Source organism: Puma concolor, chromosome D3 (assembly GCF_028749965.1).
Source record: "Puma concolor isolate L17-30 chromosome D3, mPumCon1.1.hap2, whole genome shotgun sequence".
Lineage (NCBI taxonomy): Eukaryota > Metazoa > Chordata > Mammalia > Carnivora > Felidae > Puma > Puma concolor.
In genome coordinates, this window is record NC_141678.1 from 94822138 (window position 1) to 94839211 (window position 17074).

The window sequence follows — 17074 nt, forward strand, 5'->3', positions numbered from 1 at the left end:
CTGGAGAATTCCCGGTTAGGAATTTACATTGAGATAGAAACTTCCAGAAAATATCTTCTAAATTATATAGAAGACACTTTTATAGAAAATGTCTTCATCTGGGGCGCCTGGGTGGCTCAGTCGGTTGAGCGTCCGACTTCGGCTGGGGCGTGATCTCGGGGTTTGTGAGTTCGAGCCCCGCCTTGGGCTCTGTGCCTGGAGCCTCCTTCAGATTCTGTGTCTGCCCCTTCCCCTGCTCGTGCTCTCTCTCTCTCAATGATAAATAAACATTAAAAAAACTAAAAAATAATAAATAAACATTAAAAAAACTAAGAAAACGAAAACTAAAAAAAAACTTAAAAAACTAAAAAAAAATACCATCAAGGATAATAAATAATTGGTTTCACTAACTCAACATAAAGCCTTTTCCAATTACACAATGATCTCACTGTAGCTTTTATTTAAATTTTAGCTGATGGTTGAAAGATGCTTCCCTAATGCTCCAGGAGGACCTCTCCCCAGGGTAGGAATAGGCACCTCAACACCGGCTACCCCAGATTACCTCACAGCTCCTCCCCCGGGGTAAGTGGCAGTTCCGTTCTTGCGGAAAACGTCATGCGTCATGCCGCTTACTGTGTGTGAGCCCTAAAGGTGGGCGGGCCCCCTGATCTTAGCCCCTCATGAGTGCTTCCGGGATGTTTTAAGGGGATTCCTCAGGTCGTGTTTATGTCTGGGTGCTTGTTGGGATTAGGGAAATAGTGGTCACACACTCCCTTACCACCAACTTTCATGGCCTCCTGATGCATTAGTGGATTTGTGCAATTCTCACCCCCTAGATATCATGGAGACCCATCCTCCCTCACCTGGAGCCCAGACCCAGGTGCATTTTAGACTTCGGAATGTTTTGGACTTTAAAACAGGGAAGTGCACATAGACTGGACATTATGTAGCAGGCTCCAGGCGAACCCGTTATCAAACGTGATACAATTTCTGTAGCGCAACACGAAGAGACTCTTGAACGTATAAATAATAACACTGGTTTCTCGCTGGGACGTGTCTTGCTGTCAGTTAAGGACTTGCGGTTTCCAGAGCTTTCTGCAGTTTGGATTTGTGGATTAGAGACCCTGAACGCATCAGTGCATTCCCTTAATTAGAAGAGCTTCAAGTGTTTGCTGAATGCTTCCATTTCTAGTGTCCAGATTTGCCTTGGACAGGTAGGTCCCGGACGTGAGCCTCACTCACATCCGTATTTCTGATCCTTGAAAAAGATGGTGGCCGTCCCTGTGTTCCGGAACTTCTCCTTCAGTTTCATGTCTTTCTGCCAACTCCTCAGTATTGGCAGGCAGTCAAACCTCTTCCCGGCCCTCTCCTGCTAACCGTTCTTCCTCAACACCCTCTGGACCTTGGTCACCTTTGGTGATTCCTGTGTGGGGCCTCCAGGCCCTGGGGTTCTGGTGAATTGGCACAGAACTGGTTGCTGGCCTGCAGTTCTGACAGCCTGTTGGAGAAAATGGAGCACCCCCCCCCTCCCCCAGCCTCCCGAGCTTGCCTGTTAGCCTTCTACCGTCGGCACCAAGTCTTTGAGTAAACTGGCTGCGATCCCTGTGTGGGAGCAAGCCGAAGCCAGCTCGTCCGTGTCCGTCATCAGCACTGTGACGCTGACGGGAGCAAGCCGGCCACTGTCTTCATAGGCGTCACCTTGCACGCGGTGCAGTCCTTTCTTCTCCCTGCTGGTCAGCACAGACCGCAGGCATGATCTGGGTTCCGTGGACCCTGTTGCACTTGAACTGGCACGGGAGGGACGCATAAAATGAGAGGGCTCCAAGCTTCCTAAACTCAATCCTTATTTTTTTAGTTTGGGAAAATCATGGTATTGGCATCTGTGTATATTTTAGTTTTGTGGTTTTCTAATAGGATGAGGGGATGAGAATTGCGCACCTTGTTTTAGGAACATGGAGTCTGAGAGGCAGCTGGGACTCATCAGCTGTTTCCCTTGAAGGGGAAACCATGTCAGCTTGGCAACATTTTAACATATAACGTGTCCCAACCCGCAGACGCCAAGGTAAGCGCATCAGATGAACACCCTTCGGGCCAAGAAGAGTGAACTTGGCCCCCACCCTGGGCAGCTCTCTTCCAGGCCTTGGGACCCTGGTCGCCCGGAGCTGACAGGGCAGCAGCTCCACTGATGGCCACTGCTGCGTTGGGAAGTCCATTAAAGTACCCATGAAACCATCCCCTAATGAAATGAAAAAGTGGGGGGTGAAACAGTTCTCAACTTGAACGATTTCTCCCCAGTGCATCCTTTTTAAAACTCCCCAGGTTTTCTCGTTGGGCCTGGGTAACATTGTCGACTCGCCGCCCTTCTAAGAGTCTGCCTTCCTTTAACTCATCCAGTCTCTCCGTCCCAAGAGAGCCCATCCAACCAGTGGGTCTCAAAGCGAGGCGTCCTGCTCTGCTCCGTGGCGCTGGTGAGGTGGTGCCCCCCCCCCCCGTCCTGCTGGATCTGAATCAGCTCTAGGGCTTGGGGTGCACCTCGAGTCTGGCCTCAAGAGCCCGTGGCCCCTCTGTTTTGCCCCTTCAGGGCCTCTTGCAGCTATATAAAAAGGTTTGCGGGGACGCTCTGGAGCACGTCTCCTCAGCTTCCCCAAGTGCAGCCTTTCTGTTCGAGATCCGTACCTTCTGCACAGCCCTGGGATTTCTGTGGTCCCTTCCTGGGCTTGAGGCTCAGGGTCACCCACAGCAGGTGTAGGGACCTACATAAGACCAGACACGGCTGACAGGAAGGGCTCCCCCAATGTCTCCTCTTCCGGCATTGTAGGGATGCTAACTCCTGGCAGGGACTGTCCTTTCCCTTCCCTCACCGGTGAAGTACTTAAAGCTTCTGGCCCCCCAGAGGGGCCCTCCAAAGGCCATGTCTAGAAGCCACCAGCTGGGGTGTGGAGGAGTTTCTGCGCTGGCTCTGACAGAAGGGAGGTGTTCGTGGAACGCTCAGAAGGACAGCACTGTGTCGATGCACATTTTTATTTGGAACAATCTTTCTTTGTGATTGGAAAATGGGGAGGGCCAAGGGGTGCAGGGGTGGGTGATGCGCTTGTTACAGGGACCCAGATGGGAGGGGTGGGGCGTGGAGGGAACGAGAAGCGGTTGCACAGGGTTCCCGCTGTGTTTACTTAGCTCTGTATATTTTACCGTCCATTCTGTTTGTCATCTGACACTCGGATAAGTAGAATAGTTCAGTGGGTCCGCACCTTCCCGCCAGCAGCTTTAACTGTTAACGACTCCTGGTCACTGGTACCCACCACCTCCCCACTCCCGTGTCCCTCCCTCACCCTGACCTGCTCTGAAGCGAACCCCAGACATCATAACATTTCGCCTGCGACTTTCACAGTGAAATGATTACCGCAGTCAAGCTAATTAATGTGAAATCTCCACACGTGGTTACTTCCTAGGAGGCTTTTTTTTTTTTAAGACTACATTATTTATTTAAATTCAAGTCAGTAAACACACAGTGCGGTATTGGTCTCAGGAGTAGACTCCGGTGATGCGTCACTCAGGGGCCACACCCGGCGCTCATCCCAGCCCGCGCCCTCCTCAGTGCCCGGCACCCACCGGGCCCCTCCCTCACCCGCCTCCCCGCCAGCCACCCTCAGTTCGTTCTCTGTAGTGAAGAGTCTCTTGTGGTTTTCCTCCCTCTCTTTTTTATCTTATTTTTCCTTCCCTTCCCCTCTGTTTATCTGTTGTGTTTCTCAAATTCCACATATGAGTGAAATCATGATACTTGTCTTTCTCCGACTAATTTTGGTTCGCATAATACACTCCAGTTCCATCCACATTGTTGTAAATGGCACGATGTCATTCCTTTAGATTGCTGAATAATGTTTCATTATATATTACTGGAAAGCCCTCAAATACATGGAGGTTAAAGAACATCCTACTAAAGAATGAATAGGTTAACCAGGAAATTAAAGAAGAAATAAAAGAATACATGGAAACAAATGAAAGTGAGAACATGACAGTGCACTTTGGATGCAGCAAAGGCAGTCCTAAGAGGAAAATACATCGCAATGCAGGCCGATCTCAAGAAGCAAGAAAGATCCCAAATACACAACTACCCTTTCTAGTTCCTACCTAAAGGAACTAGCAAAGGAGCAGCAAATAAAGCCTAAGCCAGCAGAAGAAGGGAAATAATAAAGATTAGAGCAGAAAAAAATGATATAGAAACAACAACAACAAAAAACAGAACAAGTCAACGAAACTAAATGCTGGCTGTCTGAAAGAATAAAGAAAATTGATAACCCCCTGGCTAGACTTAACAAAGAGAAAAGACAGAGGACCAAAATAGATAAAATTACAAATTAAAGAGGAGAGATCACAACCAACACCACAGAAATACTCCAATTCCCTATTCATAGTATTATATTCATAGTAGTATAAGAGAATACTATGAAAAATTATGTGCCAACAAACTGGGCAATCTGGAAGAAATGGACAAATTCCTAGAAACATATAAACTACCAGAATTGAAACAGGAAGAAATAGAAAATTTGAACAGGCCCGTAAGCAGCAAAGAAATGGAATCAGTTATCAAAAATCTCCCAAAAAATGGGAGTCCTGGGCCAGATGGCTTCCCAAGGGAATTCTACCAAACATTTATTTTATATTATTTTATTTTTTTAATTTTTTTTTCAACGTTTATTTATTTTTGGGACAGAGAGAGACAGAGCATGAACGGGGGAGGGGCAGAGAGAGAGGGAGACACAGAATCGGAAACAGGCTCCAGGCTCTGAGCCATCAGCCCAGAGCCTGACGCGGGGCTCGAACTCACGGACCGCGAGATCGTGACCTGGCTGAAGTCGGACGCTTAACCGACTGCGCCACCCAGGCGCCCCCTACCAAACATTTAAAGAAGAGTTAATACCTATTCTTCTCAAACTGTCCCAAAAAAAGAAATGGAAGGAAAACTTCCAAACTCATTCTATGAGGCCAGCATTAAAGTGATTCCAAAACCAGACAAATACCCCACTCAAAAGGAGAACTATAGGCCAATACCCCTGGACGTGGATGCAAAATTTCTCAATGAGATTGGAGCAAATCGAATTGAAGAGCACATTAAAATAATAATTCTCCATGATTCAGTGGGATTTATTCCTGGGCTGCAGGGCTGGTTCACTATTCACAAATCAATCAATGTGATACACCACCTTAATACAAGAAAGGATAAGACCCATCTGATCCTGTCAATAGATGCAGAAAAAGCATTTGGCAAAATACAGCATCCTTTCTTGATAAAAACCCTCAACAAAGCAGGGATAGATGGGACATACCTCAACGTCATAAAGGTCATATCTGAAAGACCCCCAGCTGACCTCATCCATTTCTCAGGAAAACCCGAGAGCTTCCCCCGTAAGGTCAGGAACATGAACAGGGATGCCCATGAGGCTTTTTAAGAAGTTTGTTTACCAGAATGAGATCCAAAAAAGGTTCAGATATTGCAATTAGTTGATGCTTCTTAAATCTGTTAGTTTCCAGGTTCCTATTTAAAAAAAATTTTTTTTTACATTTATTTATTTTTGAGAGACAGAGACAGAGCACCAGTGGGGGAGGGGCAGAGAGAGAAGGAGACACAGAATCTGAAGCAGGCTCCAGGCTCTGAGCTGTCAGCACAGAGCCCGATGCGGGGCTCGAACCCACAAACCACGAGATCATGACCTGAGCTGAAGTCGGATGCTCAAACGATTGAGCCACCCAGGCACCCCGGTTCCTATTTTTTTTAATGCTTTTTTTTTTTTTTTTTTAATTTTGAGAGAGAGCAGGGGAGGGGCAGAGGGAGAGAGAGACAATCCCAAGCAGGCTCCACACTGTCAGCACAGAGAATGACGTGGGGCCAGATCCATGAACCACGAGATCATGATCTGAGCCGAAATCAAGAGTCTGCTGCTTAGCCAACTGAGCCCTCCAGGTGCCCCTAGGTTCCCTATTTTTTGAATTGAAATTTACTTTGAAAAGGCTGGAGATGTGACTTCTGGAACAACCCGTCCACCGTAGACTTTCTGCACCACAGGAATGCTCTGTGTCCAGCCAGGCAGCCCCTGGCCGTATGTTGTCTCTGGACACTTGGAATATGGCTACTGTCCCTGAGGGACTGAACTTTAAGTTGTATCCTATTGAGTTAACTGGAACTCAAACAGCACTGGTAAAGCAGGCTGCCTCATCGGACAGCACAACTCTGGGGGTTCTCGTGCCCTAGATTCTGCAGCTGGCCATCCAGGATGAACTTTGAAGCAGGACCTGTGGCTGGATTGGGTGCTGGGTGTGACAGAACAGATGACACAGCAGGTTTCCTGTGCCTGGGAGGGCAGAGGGGCCCTTGGTTGAGACAGGGGAGGCCAGGGAGGGGCCCCACTAGGCATCTGTCTGCCCAGGACCCGGTGGGGAGGCACAAGGCCTCCTGCAAGTGCAGCGGAGGCTCCAGTTCTGAGTCTGCAGGGCTTGGGAGGTAGGGGCCCCGGAGCCCCCTGAAGCCTGGAGCTGAGCTGGGACAGCCGCCTGCTGGGCAGTGCAGGTGACGCGGTCAGCTCCGGCCTCGGGTGCGGCAGGTGGTGTTGGTGGATGCAGGCCCCCGGCCTTGCGGGGGACACAGAGGGGCGCAGGAGGGCAGGAGGGTGGTAAGGCTCTCAGCCTGAGCTGAGGAGAAGTAGACACGGGACCAGCTCCATGCACGCAGGGGCGGCAGTGACGGAGGGCAGAGTTGTGGACCCCAGCACTTAAAGCAAAAGCCACTCACAGCTCTGCCGACATCAGATGTGTGGGACGCACCCCACCAACCAATCCTGCAGCTCTCTGACCAGCCGGCAGTCTTTCAGTTCACTTCGGAACTCACACTGACCATTGGGATTCGTGCAGACCCCACACACAGACCCTCAGGCACAAGGCGGGGGGTCCCAGGTTGTCCCCCGTACTTGTGACCGACCGGCTGCGATTGGGGTTCCATCATTTGATAGGGCAGCTCCGGAAGTCAGGGACACTCTTGCTTACGCTGAGTGGCTTACCGAGTCATAAAGGATGTGACAGGACACAGGGGAACAGCCAGATGAAGATCTTGCCACATGGGGTGAGGTCCCAACAGGTCCTGAGCATAGGAGCTTCTGTCCCCGTGGAGTTGGGAGCGGGCCACCCTGCCGGGACGTGAGTGCGTTCGCCAACCCAGGAGCTCCCCGCACCCCGCACTTTGGGGATCTTTGTGGAGGAGGCGTGATGGGTCATGAACTCAGTCTCCAGCCCCCTCCCCTCCCTGAGGACAGGTATGGGGCTGCAGGCCCCAGGCGTCTACTCTGGCTGGGCTCTGGTGACCAGCCCCATCCAGAAGCCGAAGCTCTGGGCTAGGGCCAGGCGGGGTCCATTGTGTAAAGGAGGAGGAAGGGGATGGTTTGAAATTGGGGGCAGACTTGTGGGAGGAGGTGCCCCACCCGAGGGTTCTGGACCACGGCGTCTGCCAGAGCCAGGCTGGGTACAGCTGCAGAGTTCTGAGTCTGTCTTTGGTCAGGCCCTTGGGAATGTCTTGTGAGCTGGGGTCTGCTTCTCCCAAAAGACCCATAAACACCCAGCTTCAGGGTTCCTGGACCCAGAGCACCAGGCCAAGGGGCTAGGGTGAAGCCAGGTGGGTCGTTCTGGGGTTGCAGGAGTCCAAGCCCGGCAGGAGGAACGCAGAAGGCAGAGGGGGGTGGGGGCTTGGAAGAAATCATCTTCCCAAAGCTGTTTCTTCCTGTGTCTGGCCAGCCCACATTGCGCTGACACCGGGACCCCCGCTTGTAGGTCATGTGCGTGTCCCCACAGCCCCTCCCTAGCCCTCCCGTGGCCACCCAGCTCTTAGAACTCAGTCGGCTTTTTCTCCCTCTTCCCCACTGCAGAACTCCCTCCCTCCAGGGAGGGAGAATAGCTTCGGGAGAGCAGCTTCGGGAAGCCGTGGGTGGGTCTGCGCAGCAGGTGCACAACGCCCTTAGTCCCAGGCTCTCAGGTTCCTAACCCCATAGGGTTGCAGCGTGGGGGTCCCCACGGGACAGTCCTCCCCCACGGATCCCCTGCCCCCTCGTGGCGAGCTCAGGCCCGAGCTCAGACTCGGGACTTCACCCCTGCATCGTGTTCCCGCCCGGCTGCCCACGGTGCACCTGCTGAGAGAAGAGCCTCTGTTCAAGGCAGTCGTGGCACGGGAGGGGTCTTGTCGGCCTTGCCAGGACCCGGGCCCTGGTGGTGGGAGCCGTGGCTCCCTGGTGGTGGTTGCAGTTTGGTTGCCTCGTGGAGAATAGGTTATCGGAAGTGCAAAAGCCGCCTGGCCAACCGGGAGCCGCCTGGTGTGGAGGTGGTGGGTTCCAGACACGTTGGCCACTGGAGCTGGCGCATCCCCGGCAGGGTGCAGACAGGTGTGAGTGTGCATGGGGAGCTTGGGTGTGAGTGTACACGGGGCGCCTGGGTGGTCCCAGCTGCGGAGGGGCTGTCTTGCTTGCCTGCGTTCGCGCTGTCAGAGCCGGCCCCCCGGGCGCAGTGAGCCCCCTCCCCCCTCCCCCTAGCACCAGGAGCGCCACCACGGTGACCTCCAGCCCCTCGGCCACAGAGCAGACAGGGAGCCTCAGACCTGAGTTACACTCGTCGGGAATCCTCTCCAGGGGATGCTGATTTTGAGGGAGGTTATTGCACTTCGGGAGTGACATTTTACATTTGTCCTTTACCGAGGATGATGCTTCTAGTATGTGATGCTTTTAAAATTATCTAAATCTTAGGGATGCCTGGGTGGCTAGGTCGGTTGAGTGCCTGACTCTTGATTTTGGCTCAGGTCATGATCTCATGGTTCTTCGGATGGAGCCCGCACCGGGCTCTGCGCGGACAGTGCGGAACCTGCTTGGGGTTCTCTCTCTCTCTCTCTCTCTCTCTCTCTCTCTCTCTCTCTCTCTCTTTCTCTCTCTCTCTCTTTCTCTCTCTGCCCCTCCCCTCCTTGTTCTCTCTCTCTTTCTCAAAAAAAAAAAAAATAAATAAAAATAAAAAATACAATTATCTAAATCTTCAGTGAAGCATTGAAAGTGCGGGACTTTGTGCAGAAAGTTATTGGAGAGGCGACTAAACTAAGGGGACACCCTGGCTGCCAAGCAGGGGCAGGACACTGCTCTGGGCCCGGGGGAGCCGTGTTGCTGAGGGCGGCCGGGGGCATGTTCCGCTGGGGTGCTCCTTCTCCATGCCTGGCTCCTGTGTGAGGCGAGGGTCGGTGTGCTTTTGCAGCCCCCAGCCTCACCAGGTCTTCCCAGGAGCCAGTCTCCGCACCCCCGGCTCACACCGCTTCCCTGTGGCGGTCCCGGCCAGCGTGGGGGGATGTGCTTTTCCGAGGGACATGGCAGCCTGGCAGTGTCTTCCGGACCCGTGAGTCTCTCAGGGGTCCCTCTAGCCCCCGTCCCTGATGATCACCTACGAGCTTCGTCCTTGTAACTGGTGACTTTGGAGGCCCGTCTGCAGGTGATCTCCCGGCCAGCCGGCCTCCGTGGGGCAGAAAAGGCCGTGTTTGTCTGCAGTCCTTCCTGTCCCCACACCTTGAGTTGCTGCGGGTCTGTGAACATGATCTGCTCAGTGCCTCTCGTTCAGCTGGGCCCTGACCCGGGGCCTCCATCAGCTCTGACGGACCCCGAGCCGGGGCCCTCTCCCCGTGGCCAAGGCTGCCTGCCGAGTTAGTGCCTTCTGTAGTGTGGGTGTATTGAATCACTCTGATGATAGAACTGGATTTTAAAATGCCTCAGACATGGGGAGGGCCCATGAGACAAGAGGCAGAAGGGCGTTTGTGTCTTTTGTGCGGGGACAGCAGGCCAGCAGCCACATGGGCCTCGCTGTTCATGAATTCACCGGTGTCTGCAGCTCCCAAGAATTGGTCAAAGTTGGAACCTGGACGGGCACGGCTTTGAAGGGACGAACTTCACCAGCCGGAATCCCGAGGGCAGACGCTCGCGCAGGCAAGTGGGAGCCACAGAAAGTTCCGGTCCGTGCAGAACTCACGGGCAGGCGGTACAAATCACACACCGCAGGGTTGGGAGGTAGGCTTAGGCGATTCTGTTTTCTCTTGTTTTTCTGTCTTCGGTGATGATTCTCCATTACTTTGGAAAGGGGAGAAAGTGGTGGAGGGTAGGCCGTGAGGACTGGGCCGTGAAGGGGGCGCCCCCGGGGGCTGGACAGGAAGGACGAACTGCGAGACCGACCTGCGCTCCTGCCCACGGGGCCTCGGGGGTGCAGGCGGGGGTCAGCCCAGCCCAGGCCACCCTGACCAGGATGCCAGCGCCGAGCGCCGGGCCCTGAAGGCCATGCGGAACCTGAAGGGTTTCCCAGGTGTTGGGCAGGGGGAAGACCTGGAATTCTGGGCGGCCGGGGCCAACTAGAGGGGTGGGGGTGGGGCGGGTGGGGGTGGCGGCCCCCCCGCCCCCCGCAGGCGCACACCCAGGGACCTCGGTGGCTTCTGACCCGTGGAGTCAGGCAGCCCCTCTCTTGCAGGTGGCACCGTCAGGCTTGGGGACTGTGTGGAAACAGGATGTGTTTGGTTTCCAGTTTTGCTGTGGCTGAAGTTCTGAAAGTCAACATTTTAAAGACTGATTTTTTTACATAATCCTCTTAAGATGGGAAATAGTTCCTTTTTCCTTCTCTTTTATTGTTTATTTGAAACCTATTTTGTCGTTGTGTAGCCTAGGATCTGGGAATGAGAAACCCTAGGACCTGGGAATGAGAAACCCTAGGATCTGGGAATGAGAAACCTAGGGTTCCCGCAGAGCAAGCACAGCGGCCTGTGTGTTTCCTTCCTCAGCGGGAGGTGCAGGAGCGGCTTCTCTGCAGTCAGTCGGCGCCGCCGTTGGCCTGGAAAGTGGGTGTCTGCTCGTGGGGTGCAGGAAGATCAGAGGGAGGGGCTGCCTCAGACAGGCCCACTGAGCCCCAGCTCTTTCCCCTAGAGACACGAGGGTCCCGTGGTCCGGAGGGAGACACAGGAAGCCCCCGGGGCCTGTTTCTGGAGGAGGAGGTTGTGGAGGGTGTGGGGCTGGGGAGGTTCAAGTTCTGGAAGCTCAGAGATTAAAGTTTTCAAGAAAGTTTTTATAATGTAAAAGAGCTCCCTTTGAGGGATTAAAAAGTCAATGGGATATGGGTGCTTGGCCTTGGGTATTGTATTGTTGTTTTAAATTAAGTTAAATACATACTCATTTAACTAAAACTCAAATTTTTATTTTGTTTTGTTTTATTTTATTTCATTTTATTTTATTTATTTTGAGAGAGAGAGCGCGCGCACAAACAGGGGAGAGGGCCTGAGGGGGAGAGAGAATCCCAAGCAGGCTCCATACCCAACATGGAGCCCAACTCGGGGTTCCATCCCATGACCTGGGGATCACGACCTGAGCCAAAATCAAGAGTCAGATGCCCAACTGACTGAGCCACCCAGGCGCCCCTAAAACCCAAATATCGAAAATATTTTCCTCCTAGCAGAACATGCCATTCAAAAAAATCCCCATGCCGTCACATCCCGCGACCATCAGTCGGGATACAACAATCCATCCTGACACGCTTGCGGGGAACTGAAGGGGAGGGGTCACATGTTTGCACGTTGAGTCTCCTGGCAATTGCAGGCGGAGGCACCCTCCTCCGTGCCAACCTCACACTCCCCGTGGGGTTAAAGTGGGCAGTGTCTTCGCGGACTGATTTTTTGAGCCCCATGCCCTTGTCCAGGTCAGAGGCTCTCTGGAGCCTGTGGGGGTGGCCCAACCCTGTGACCGTCCTGGCTGATCCTTCAGATCCTGGGCAGCCCCCCTGCGGCCCAGAGTGATGCTCACTGAGGACCGGGAGCCAGAGAGCCCCTGGGGTGCCCGTGGGGGACTTGGTCTTCGCAAGCAAATGCTCCAGGAGGCGACTGTAGTCAAAGAAAAGGAAACGGAATTGTTTTTCTCCTGTTGGATGGGTGACGATCAAAGTGAGTGGAAGCACCTTTGTCGGTGATGTGCTCTCCCACACTGAGGTGGTCGTGGGGTGCAGGTGGGCGTCCTCACGGGGAGCAGCTCACCGGCGTCTGCTGGAGTCACAGTGCGTTCTCCGTGGCCCCCACGCCACGTGTGGCCGTGTGCCCGGCGTCTGAGTCCCAGCGTCGAGGGGCAGTGAGGAAGAGTCACCGTGGTGAGCAGCATGGTCATTGCGAAGATGAATTTCTTCAACACGTTTTTAAAATCAGTGTGTGTGCTCCATAACATCCAAGAGTCGGCTCTAAAACCAGCATTAATGAGAGCTGATATCCAGCCAGGGCCGAATTCTCTGGGGGCCCAATACGGACTTGGTTGTGTCCTTTGGACTGACGGACCCGGTACAGAAAATTCCCGGAAGAGCTTTTTCTATCAAAATGAGAAACACTCTGCTCTCAAGCTGCAAAGCAGAGTGCGGATGGAGGCAGGGTGGCCGCGCACACGCGCGCGCGCACACACACACACACACACACACACACGGAAGCTTTCTGGTGGTGGCTCCGTGTCCTGCGACCACTGGGTCGGGCGCGTTTGTGACACGGGGGCTAAGTCTCCTTCTGTTTTTCTTTTTGAAGGTAGAAGAGGAGGGGATGTTTATTCAGTTTCTCCGGTTATTTGTTCTGAAGAACTTGAATCACAGTTGGACTTGCCCTGATGATATTTTGAGTGGCTTCCTGTAAGTTTCACTGACTGCTTTGTACGTGGGCTCTTCATGCTGCTACCAGTTTGGCTTGACTTAAGAAAAATGCAAGGAGCACAGCACTTTTGTTTTTGTTTTCCTTTTTGCTTGGGAGTAGTTCAGTAAATAAAGGGGAAGGGACAGTTTCGTAGACACAACATGCAATGACAGCTGAGGGGGTGGCGTTCCTGGTGGGTTCTCCAAAACTATGTGTGTGATCAGAAACATTTCTGCTTTTTTGGTTTTCTAATAAGTAGGAGAGAAGAAAATAGTGCTGTGTAAACTCACACCTTACAAAGGTGGGTCTGAAGAAAACGATCCAGTGGTGGGGGTGGCGCCTGGGGGGCTCAGTCGATTGAGTGTCTGACTCTTGGTTTTGACTCAGGTCGTGATCTCACCATTCAGTTTGAGCCGTGCGCTGGGCTCTGCGGTGATAGTGTGGAGCCTCCTTGGGATTTTCTCTCTCTCTCTCTCTGTCTCTCTCTCTCCCTCTCTCCGCCCCTCCCCCACCCGTGCGCATGAATGCTCTCTCTTTCAAAATGAATAAACTTCAAAATAAAAAAAAATGATCAGGAGTATCAAGAAATATGATGGTACCTAACAAGGTAACCTGGAATAAGTAAGTTTTCCTAATCTTGTGGTCATAGAAAAACTCCCAAAACCTCTAAAGAAATATCATGTTTTGAAACTAAGTTTTCTGGTTAGAGGGCTCCCATTTTGTGTTCAGTCAGAAATTAGCTGGCCAAGCAGTTGATTCTGACCAGGTAGTTTCTGTGGCTCAGGACATCTGTGGCATGACCGCTGACACAGCGTGGGCTCTGCACTTCGGATAGTGGAAGATGTGAACGTGTTTCCTACCACAAACGTGTCATGTTCTCTCTTGGCATTGCGTTGAGCCAACCCCACTATTGCGTTGGACATGTAATTTTAATACTTCAAAATGGGGCACCTGGGCAGCTCAGAGGTTGAGCGTCTGACTCTTGATTTCGGCTCAGCTTGTGATCTCACAGTGTGTGAGTTCGAGCCCCTGGTCAGGTTCTGTGCTGACAGGGCGGGCCTGCTTGGGATTCTGTCTCTCTGTCCCTCCCCCCTGCTCACGGTCTCTCTCTCTCTCTCTCTTTCTCTGTCTGCTTTTCCCCTGCTGGTACCGTCTCTTTCTCTCTCTCAGAATAAATAAATACACATAAAAAATACTTCAAAGGGATACTTCTGAAAATGGCAAAATTTCACAAGACTAAAACTTTGTATTATGATACCATAAACATCCTAAGTCTTAAATTTAAATGAAAAAGCAAGAAGTCTGGTCTGAAACCTCTGGAAATGTATTGCTAATGGCATATGTGGAGTTGAGGGTTTGCAGTTTGATCTTTGGCCTTTGGGGAAGCAGGCCGGAGCCAGGCGCAAACCAAACATTTGCATTACACGCCATTACTTGTACGCTGGTGTTTCCTTGGGACGCGGTCTCCTTTTGGTCATGCTAGGGATCTGCAGCTGTGCAAATCGGGCCTGCGGGGCACACAGCATCTAGTGAGGCCCGGCCACCACCTCCGCAGCCCCTGAGTCAGAGGAGGAAACAATGCAGGACCGCGTTTCAGTTGCTGCTTTAAGCAGGGAGCACTTTGTTCCTACCTGTCCTTCCTCCAAGATGGGTCAGAAGTGAAAACAGCTTATGTAATTCGACCAACCCTAGCGAACGATATCTGTTGTCAAAGAAGTGTGGGGAGATTTTGGATAGGACAGTGTTCTTTATTTTTAAGTATTCTCCAAATTTGTATTCTCTGAAGAGAATTATGTGAGTATTGAGTTTTGGGCTTTCTAAATGAAAATTTGTTCCTTAAAATCATTAGGCAGGGGTGAAATAAGTATATTGGTAAGTTTTGTGTCCGAATGCTTGGGGAGGGTATCTACAGAGATTAGACATGGTGATTTAGACTCGCTGTGTACACAGGACATCGTAATGACTGTCTTCCAGTGATACAGTCAGTGCATCGTGCCTTTTTTTTTTTTTTTTAATCTGAGCCCCTGAGAATGGAAACATTCCTAAACTACACGTGTTTTGTTTCATCCATCGTGGCCTCACTCTGCATCGGGCTGGGTCGGCTGCTTGCATAGGGAAGGCATTTATCGCCCATACCTCTGTTGGACCAGACGTGGGGCTCTTCTCTGCGATGGCTCCACCTCCTTTGTGATGGGATGTCCCCAGTCCTCCGGCTTAGATCCTGGCCCCACATACCTGATAATCATGTGACCCGTGACCTTCTTTACAGATGAAAGCTTGGTAATAAGAATGTCGATGACGATTATTCCAAGGCCAAATCGATCATAGTTGGGCATCCGTCGTTTATATTGTTTGTTATCTGAAAAAATATGACTGTCTTTCTTTCTTTTTTTTTAAAGTGAGCTCCACACCCAAAGTGGGGCTTGAACCCACGACCCTGAGATCAAGATCCGTGTGCCCAACCCTGAGCCAGCCAGGCATCCCAAAATGCATGTCTTTTGACACAAACCATTACTTTTGAAATGTTCCAATCTCTATTTGGAAGGGGTCTCTTAGAGAAAACCGGAACATTTAGCATTTCAGAGATTTGCAGCAATTTTTCTGGCCCGAATGTTCTCTTTTGCTCATGAGGTGGTTTTCCTGACGTGTTGGTTTCTAGGCATTCCATACTTGCTCCCCTTGAGTGGCATGGCGTGTGTGGTTTCCCTACTTTTTGGTTAGCAGGCGTCAAGGACTCCTTTCAGTGGCTCACCTGTGAGTGGCCTTTAGCACCGCAGTGATGGCTCCCACAGAGAGGGAGCCCGGCAGTGCAGCCCGGCCGTGGCGGGCACCCCTGATCTATGTCCGGCCTCCCTGGCGCAGGGAAAGCTCAGGGCGAGGCCCGGAGCAGAGTCCACCCGCCAGGGAAGTGAGGGGTGTAGACAGCAAAGCCAACCGTGGAGGCGGACCTGGGAACCTCTTGGGGAAGGTCAGAGCACTCCGCGTTTCTTGGGGCTGTTTTGGTCCTTCTGCCCCACGGAACCAGGTAGGCCTTCCTCCACCCCTCCCCTGCCCCCGAGTTTTCATCGCCAGAGGAGATACAGTGCGTCGGCTGAACGTGCGAGCGTCCTTGTTAGCACGGGCGCCCCGCCGCGCATGCCCCGTCCGCCCCCTGCCGTGCAGGGGTAGCGACCGCAAGCTCGGCTCTTCCGCGGTTTCCCTCGCAGATGGGACAGGTGTGTGACGGCAGGCAGCTCCGGGAGGCCCCGCCTTATTTCGACCCACTGGACGCAGAGTGGAGTTGCCAGGACGGGCCCAAGAAATGGAGTGTGGGTGTCCACCCGGGGTCCGAAGTGCCGTGAGAAGAAGGGAGGGTCCGGCGAGGGGCAGGGGCGACCCTCACACCTCGCTCGCGGCCGTCGTCTTCTGACCCCACCCTTGCAGGGCCCCTCTGCATCTTCCAAGAGAACGGACCCAACGTCCAGGACAAGATCAGGTCTTACAACGGCAAAGGGCAAGCTCTGACATTTTTAAAGCTGACGCTGTGTGACTGCTGTTCACGTGGTGGCGGAGGGAAGGAAAGCCCCGGGTCTTTTCCACGGTACGGGATTTGGGTCTGTCGCAGTCTGTCCATTCAGCGGCACTGTCGGATGACCTAAGACGGGACTAGCGACTCCGGTTGCCTGTTTTCTGTGCCTCCACGGCCACACCCTCAAGAGAGGACCCCTCACCGGGCACGCGGCTGCCCGTGCCTGTGCAGCTGTGTTCCAGAATGGCTAAGAATCGCGGTACAGACCCAACCTTACAAGGGGTGGACCGTGTCTGTTCATGTTTATTATTTTTTATTTTTAAAACATGTTTATTCATTAAAAATTTTTTTTAATGTTTCTTCATATTTGAGAGGGGGTGAGGGGCACAGAGAGACAGATAGAATCCAAAGCAGGCTCCAGGCTCTGATCTGTCAGCCCAGAGCCGGATGCGGGGTGTGAAGTCATGAGTCGTGAGATCATGACCTGAGCCGAAGTCAGACGCTCAACCGGTTGAGCCACCCAGGCGCCCCACGTCTATTCATTTTTGAAAGAGAGAGAGACAGACAGACAGACAGCGCGAGAGCGCATGAGTGGGGGAGGGGCAGAGAGAGAGAGAGAGAGAGAGAGAGAGAGAGAGGTAGGGAGAGGATCCAAAGCAGGCTCTGAGCTATGGGGCTGGAACTCATGAACTGTGAGCTTGTGACCTGAGCCGAAGTCAGACGCTTGACGACTGAGCCACCCAGGCGCCTCTCATGTTTATTATTTTTGAGCGTTGGCCGTGTACCAGGGCAAGGCCAGAAAAAATGTTCACTTCTAATCTTATAATCTGGAGTTGGATAAAGGACAGTAAAGCCAAAAGAGAAGTGTAAGATAAAATCACTAAAAGGAAAAA

The 17074-nt window shown here is 52.4% G+C and overlaps 1 protein-coding gene across 1 annotated transcript in view; it reads left to right on the top strand.

The window, feature by feature from the left end:
- RBFA (ribosome binding factor A) overlaps positions 1 to 16435 on the top strand; it is a 43541-nt gene extending 27106 nt beyond the window's left edge. Inside the window, exons 6-7 of the mRNA XM_086683310.1 lie at positions 15880 to 15981; positions 16097 to 16435. Of these exons, the coding sequence (XP_086539436.1) occupies positions 15880 to 15981; positions 16097 to 16177 (183 nt within the window). The 3' untranslated portion in view covers positions 16178 to 16435. The remainder of the gene's footprint in view (positions 1 to 15879; positions 15982 to 16096) is intronic.
- Positions 16436 to 17074: the final 639 nt, after the last annotated feature.